Raw genomic sequence first — 7,280 nt, forward strand, 5'->3', positions numbered from 1 at the left:
CAGCCAGTGTAGATCCTGCAAGGCAAAAGGTGTAGTGGTGAATGAGGCAGAGGATAGATGGAGATATTTACTGTGTGTACTGTATATACACATATAGAGACAGTACTAGCGAACATTATACTATTAACTGCTTTGTTTACATTTAGTATTGGTATAAAGCCATAGCACTCCACTGGGGTATTTAAGGGACATATAAAGTTAACGCGTACAGATTTATTAAACCTCGTGTCGTGTGCTCTTTCTTGAATCAACTCTGTTTAAAAAAAAAACCCCGTAAAATAAACAATCGGTACAACTATATAACATTCCTCTGTTCACAAACAACAAAATTCAAAATTTGTTCAGGAAATTGGAATGTCCATGACACTACCTAGAATACAGTTGCACATATCTACATAGTAGGCATAGAAGTCATGTCAAACTTTATTTGTGCTGTCACTATCTATGTCTATGCATGGCATTCTCCAGTCATATAGGGGCACCCTCAATAGTTTTGGAAAGTGAGTACCCCCGATGCTAATTGCATGGCAAACTAACCGCTAGCATAGCTGAAACACATTGAATGGCACATTAAAAATACCAAGATAGCCACTGTATATTAAATATAAAAAAATAGATGTAGCATTGAAATATAATGCAAGCTGTACAGTTTGCATTGCGGTACACAGCACCAACTGCAAGTGTATTTTGTTTGAAATGTTAAGGTGTTGTTGTTTTTTCCATCGTTATTTAGCTATGTACATGCAGAAAGTTTGAATAAATAATGTTCAAGCTAGTTATCATTGTGTCTAGAAATATTAGTCAGTATAAGTCGTAAACTGTAGTAAAGATGTAACTATAATCGACTTTATGACAGTGCAAATTTTCAACTGGAAATATAATAAACTTCCCAGACTCAATAATAACAATTATTTATATAGTATTGCTAACCAAAAAGTTGACTCCGAGTAATTGCTGTTACATTATTGTTTGTGTGAGAGATGTTACTCGTATCAAATCTCTCTACTTGTGTGTCTTTGATTAAAAAATCTAACTGGTTTAATTACTAAGAAACTAAATAAGAATAATCCGTGGTTGCATATAAATTATGATGGAAAGCACATAAGAAACTTTACAGTAACTGCATCTCAGGCAGGATATAACCTTAATATTTACCACTGCCTACAAGTTTATCATTACGCACAATCAGTACCACCTTTTACATAAAGGACGATTATGGAGGCCACTATATGGTATATTTTATTTTATATATCTATAGATATATAGATATATAGATAGAGTGTGCTCATACGTAATATATATTATATTTCATTCTAGTTTATGCATAAATGTTTCTTTTAAATATATATATAACACATTATATATTCATAAACACCTTCACACACACACGCACATTTACATTATTCTAGTGTTTCTTTACTTACGTATCATAATTGTCTCTGAATCCTTTGGCAAAAGGGTTATGGTCAATCTTGAGTTGAGTAATCTGAATGGCAAAAAGAAAACTATTTCACTATTGTGTGTATTCGCGTCCTTCCTAGATCATTGAAGTTACATTATGTTGGCAATATATGCATTTTTACTGTATTCGTGTCTAGGTGCATTGGCTATGTTCATTCTATAATTATATTCTTGTGTCGCTTTATTACTTACTTAATTTATTTACTTTTGTTTTATGCTCAGTTGGCTAAGGAATGCATTTTTTTTATTTATATTGACAAGATTTATAAATTTAAAAAAAAAAAACCTTTTTCACTTACAGCCAACAAAAAATAAGTCTGGACTACGGTTTCAAATCAGATATTGAACACGTAAAAATTCAGATCTTTTTTATTGTTATTATAAACTACACAATCCGGATAGCACACCACCTCAGTTTATTTAAAGTCTCTATTTTTGTCTTATTATTTACCAACTAGAGTGCTACTTTATATGGCACGTGCGTTACAGATTTAATATAAAGGATTTGTTGAATATAGTAGTTGCTTACAGAATGTGATCTATTGCATGCAAGGCTCTTAATGATAATACCTGCCATTATAATTTTTCTCCTTGGTTATGTTTATGACAGTAGCCACCTGATATAGTGTATGGGCTAAGTGTAAAAGGACACAAGTGCATATTTACATCAGTATTCTGGTAGGCAGTGACAGCAATGAACTGAGTCTCTGGGAAGGTGAACGTCTGCACTCTGCCAGGCTGACTTGTGTCCTCTGTGCCATCCTCATTTACTTCTACCACATGCAGCCGCGGCTGGTACTTGTGTAAGGACTGCAAGACGACCATCTGCCAAAACAGCATTAGAAACGGGTGACATCAGCAAGTATACAGCTTAGACACAGATTGTGCGCTTTAACATGGATACAATGGGATATTTACGTATGGACACATTACTGGATTCGCTTTTGCAATGCTAGATATTTTAATATCAGCTAATATATAGGGATGCACAGCTATTCATTCTATCATGCATCTTTCTTGTCAGTATGAAAGACGACATTAAATCTCTGGGGGATGCAACAGAGAAGGAAATCCTGCAAGGAATAAAGACGACGAGAGGGCAGATCAGATCCACCACGCTGCACAACTATTCTGCAAACTCGTATTAAGGAAGGATTTCTAATTGCACCAGCTAACACACATGCACAGTAATTTATTCCAGGCTGGTTTGTGTATCTGCATGTGTTTGAAATGGATCATGCAGATGGCGTACAATGACACACATGCTATAAATATATCCCATGCTGGGTGATGCAGGCTGGGGACTGAATACAAGGACTTCACTTATAATGCATTAACTGGTGAGTACAACTTCATCTAAATCCTCACAACAGACCTCCTAATTAGCAGCCTTTCACTGACCTGGCCGTTGTTGTTGGAAGCTCCCTTATTGTTAGTAAGTTTCATCTTCCCAAATGAGATTTCCTGGCGCATCCAGTGTGCTCCAGTGTTAGGGGAATCCGGGTGCATATACACCCTATTACCTGTTGCAGGATAACATAGGTGTCAATAATATACATGCTGAAAATAAGGATATCATTGTAACATTATTGCCTGCATTTCATTTACATGAAATCCTTCATTTGCATATTATTTTCTCTAGCATCCAGCTTCCTTTTTACCATCCTATCATCTGCTCAGAAAAACAGGCTTTTTCAGATCACAAAAGGCTCTAATTAATGTTTCTCACCTAAAAGAGTGTCAGGGACTAAAAAAAGGAGTGTTAATTGGGACTTGCCTTGTACATTGGTGTCCGCTTTGCCACAAGGAACCCATTTGCCCCCTTGAAATCTCCAATGATTGGGATCAGCAAGAATCACATCTACAAAAATATTGTAATGTGCCGTGGGATCCAGACCAGAGATATTAAAACTTAGGAATGGAAACATACGTCTATTCGGGAAAGAGAGAGAAGGAAAATACATGGATTCAGTTAGGGAAGGAGTACAGGAAAATAAAATAATAATAATAATAATAATAAATATGTGCATCAACTTTGAATATTGCTAAATATTGTACAATCCTTAATGTTGTAACATGACCAAAAATGTAAATAAAAAAAAATGAATTGACACTTCAATGAAATTCAAAATAAAACAGAAATAAAAAAATAAAAAAATCACCGTAATAAGAATATGAAAAATACATAATACTGTAGTCTATGCTTAAAAGTATTTGCAAAATAATCCTTGAAAAAGAAAATGACAAGAACTATTTAACCCAAGCATTTATATAATGAAGTAAAAAATGTAATGAAAAATAAAGTTTTGCTCAAATTAAAATTTGACAAATACAAAATAAATTACAAGTACAAAATATTGAAATAAAACTATTTGATAATCAAATAAAGTGGCGTGAAATTATGTCTAGCATTTCAATTAATGCCTAAACACCTGAACTAAAGCATTATAGAAAATGTAGGATAATAGCGCCTGTCCGGTCTGGACACTGGGTGCAGCATGGCATGGATGTTGGCACTGTACCCACCTGCCTTGCTTGGTGATGATCATCTCAGTCTGGTGCCTGTGAAACTTCAGCCAGAGTGGCCTGTTACACAAGTAGACCTGAGCCTTGCCCGGGACTAGCCCAGGCTGCGCGGTGGAGAACTGGAAGTAGGGTGCCCCTTGGTAGGAGTGCCCGTACTGCTGGGTGTATGGGTATCCGGTGCCAGGGTATCCTTGTGGGGATGAGTTGCCCAGGAGGCTGTTGTAAGCTCCATTGGTGATGACTGGGTGGTGAGCCATGTACCGGCTGGGGCTCCCGATGGAAAATGCTGGGTGAGCAGGTCCATGCTGGCTTGGGTAGGGGAACATAGTAGTTGCAGGAGCTGCAGACTGGGACTGACTGGGCTGAGGAGGGAGGAGATAGCGATCTGCTGCAGAGCCATCGAAATTATGACGAATCTCAGAGACCCCATCCAAGGCAGGAGACAGCTTACCCCTCTGGCCGTCCCCTGGTGCGTCCTTGGAGTCAGGGAACCTGTCTGGATCTGACTGATTCGTCATCCCCCTGGTAGTTTTTTTCAAAGGTGAACTTCTCTCTAGGCTGTCAGCAGTGGAGATAATGGGATGTTCATGCAAAGCCAGCTCAGATGCGCCTGGATGGGGGTAGCTGCTGCTCACACTGAGGAATTTCTTGGAGAGCATGATAGAGGGAGAGATGCAATGCTCCAGCTGCATAGCTAGCACCCAACTAACCCCTCAGCCCCGTTATTGGAAAGCACTCACATAAAGCTCACATGCAGGGGGGACAATTAATGTCTTAGTAAGTCTAGAACACTTGGTGCTTCCTCACAGAGCTTTGATCCACTTTTTTTTTTCCTTGGGCGTACAGATTGGCCAATTGACTCCATGCAGCAACAAGACAACATTCACTTTTGATCCTGCTGCATGGGGAACTGATGAAACAGCTCCTACCATTGGTTAACCGCTGACAGTAATTTAATTAGATAGGCATTAATTAGGATAATCACCTGGCTCCTGGTCGCTGGGATGGCAAATTGAGGGGGGATTTTTTTTTTTTTTTGTGTGTGTGTTTGTTTTCTGTGTACTAGAAGCATTATTTCACCTTTAACATATAAAAACACTGCTTCACTGAGAGCTTGTAAAGAAGTGCTAGGAATTATCTCTATTTAGTGTGAAGCTGGTCCATCCTTTTAATTTACTGTGGGAGGCATGTTGTGGTATATCTGCTTAGGTGCAAATTGTTCCATCTTTGCTAGAGCAGGCACAGTGGTCAGGGAGAGGACATTGGGTGTTTTACAAGATCTGATGATTTGAGCGTCTCCAACTCTCAGCTGCTTCCTTAGCAAAACCTTAAGGAGAAAACAGAATCAGCTGGGGCTGTGTGATCTCAGGCGAGCAGGAGAATATTGGATAGGATCTGAAATAATTATAAGCTGCTGTCTTGAAGTGACTTTATGCATTTGTAGTGATGTTTACGACATCTCTGATAAATAAATATTTCATCCGTGTCCTTAATGCAAGATGATAAAAAAAAATGTAGACGTGTATTGTATCCTTCTGTACCTGCAATAGGAATTGTTGCTGTTAAGTCTATATTCTGGTTTTCCACCATTATATAGTAACACCATCCATCTACCTACCTATCTATAAACACAGAGAGCCTCTTCTAGATCACTCCCCCCCCAAGTCGGTCTTTGTGTCACATAAAAATGCATAATTCAATGATAGAAAGTACTAATGAACATAACGTAATTATATCTGTCAATGTGTTTTCTGCAGATTAAAATTCACCAACCACAATCCAATCTGTCTGTTTCTTTAGACATCGTAAAGTGTATGGGTTTGTTTGTACCTCTAAGTAGAACGATATGTAGCTATTTTATCTATAGTTTATCATACTAATGAACACCTTTGTTTGCATATGCTGTTTTACCTATTAATTACCTATATTGTACAACTCAGTAGCTTAACATAAAAAAAAATGGTTGTATGATATTTGTTCATGGACGATTACTACCGAAGATAAATAACAGTTTCTCAAGTGTCTTGGCATATTATTTTCTGATATTTTATTAAGATATGCAGCAAGTGACATATACAATTGGCACAGATTTTATATATATATATATATATATATATATATATACACACACACACACACACGCACCCCCCCCCCCCCCCCCTTTTAGTGGAAATAAATTCATCCTATTCCTGCCACCTACATTTTATTTGTCCATACAATATGGTGAGTACCAGGTTTATATTTAAAATAACCACCTGAAATACTTCTAAGCCGTATACCTGGGTTGATACTGACATTAATGGCAAGGATACCTACAACAACGACAGAAATGCAATAGGGACCCTTATGGGGAGGAGTTAGTCCAAATAAGAAGTGTAAATTAGGTAGAAAACATATTTGCCTTGGGGAGCTGAGAGGAAATGTGTCTGATGCCAATGAAACTGTAAATTCTGTGCGGTGTGCTTTTATGGAAAAACAAGATATGCAGTTATTATAGCTGCAGCTGGAATGCATTGCATTGGAAAATACAACACTCTTCTTGAAACTTAACCCAGTTGTTGCTGGTGAGAAAGCAAAGATAATAAAGTATGAACATAATTGTGAGCTGGATGATTGCAATGATTCTCAATTAAATACCTCTGCTAGACACACAAACATAACATACCTCCACAAAAGGGATATTGTACACCAAAAATAAGATTTTCAATATAAAAACAATAAATATAGGCAAATGCATGTTTTTGTTAATAAGTGTAGTATGCAGTACTTTAGTTCACATTCTGCAGTGCGGGTCACAGATAATCCCTACTCATTGTAATGTGAAATGTTTGATGCTGATTGATGAACTACAAGAGCACTTGACCAACCATTTGAATAAAGTCTTCTCCACATATTTGGCAGTTATGATGCAATACAATTAAATATCCTCTGTAGCAGAGGAGGGCAACCAGGGGGGCTATCCATCTGATGTAGAACTATAGGATCCAGCATGTAATGCAATAATTTGGAGTATCTAAATGGCTGACTAGTGACTGAAGGCCTAAAAAAAATATGAAGACAAGATTTGAACAAGGTTCTTTGTGTCAAAGGTGATATATGTATAGCAAGTAAGACATTACATTTTTTTAGTGCAATGTCCATGTTGGGGTTCATGTAATTCCCTGTGAACATAGACATGATCTCACTGGCTAAAGGTTGTTGTGATCCCACATATTAGGTCTGTGGAATTCTATTCGGTGTGGATGTCACAGTGATGAATAAAGTTGTGCTGCATATATATATATATTTATATA

General features: G+C 37.4%; 1 protein-coding gene across 1 annotated transcript in view; it reads right to left on the minus strand.

Moving 5' to 3' along the window:
• TBR1 (T-box brain transcription factor 1) overlaps positions 1 to 4,906 on the minus strand; it is a 7,209-nt gene extending 2,303 nt beyond the window's left edge. Inside the window, exons 1-6 of the mRNA XM_063933640.1 lie at positions 3,988 to 4,906; positions 3,239 to 3,393; positions 2,863 to 2,984; positions 2,128 to 2,286; positions 1,425 to 1,486; positions 1 to 15 (exon numbers count right to left, since the gene is read on the minus strand). The exon at positions 1 to 15 is cut by the window's left edge and continues 2,303 nt beyond it. Of these exons, the coding sequence (XP_063789710.1) occupies positions 1 to 15; positions 1,425 to 1,486; positions 2,128 to 2,286; positions 2,863 to 2,984; positions 3,239 to 3,393; positions 3,988 to 4,679 (1,205 nt within the window). The 5' untranslated portion in view covers positions 4,680 to 4,906. The remainder of the gene's footprint in view (positions 16 to 1,424; positions 1,487 to 2,127; positions 2,287 to 2,862; positions 2,985 to 3,238; positions 3,394 to 3,987) is intronic.
• Between the last annotated feature and the right edge of the window lie 2,374 nt (positions 4,907 to 7,280).

Source organism: Pseudophryne corroboree, chromosome 7 (genome assembly GCF_028390025.1).
Source record: "Pseudophryne corroboree isolate aPseCor3 chromosome 7, aPseCor3.hap2, whole genome shotgun sequence".
Classification (NCBI taxonomy): domain Eukaryota; kingdom Metazoa; phylum Chordata; class Amphibia; order Anura; family Myobatrachidae; genus Pseudophryne; species Pseudophryne corroboree.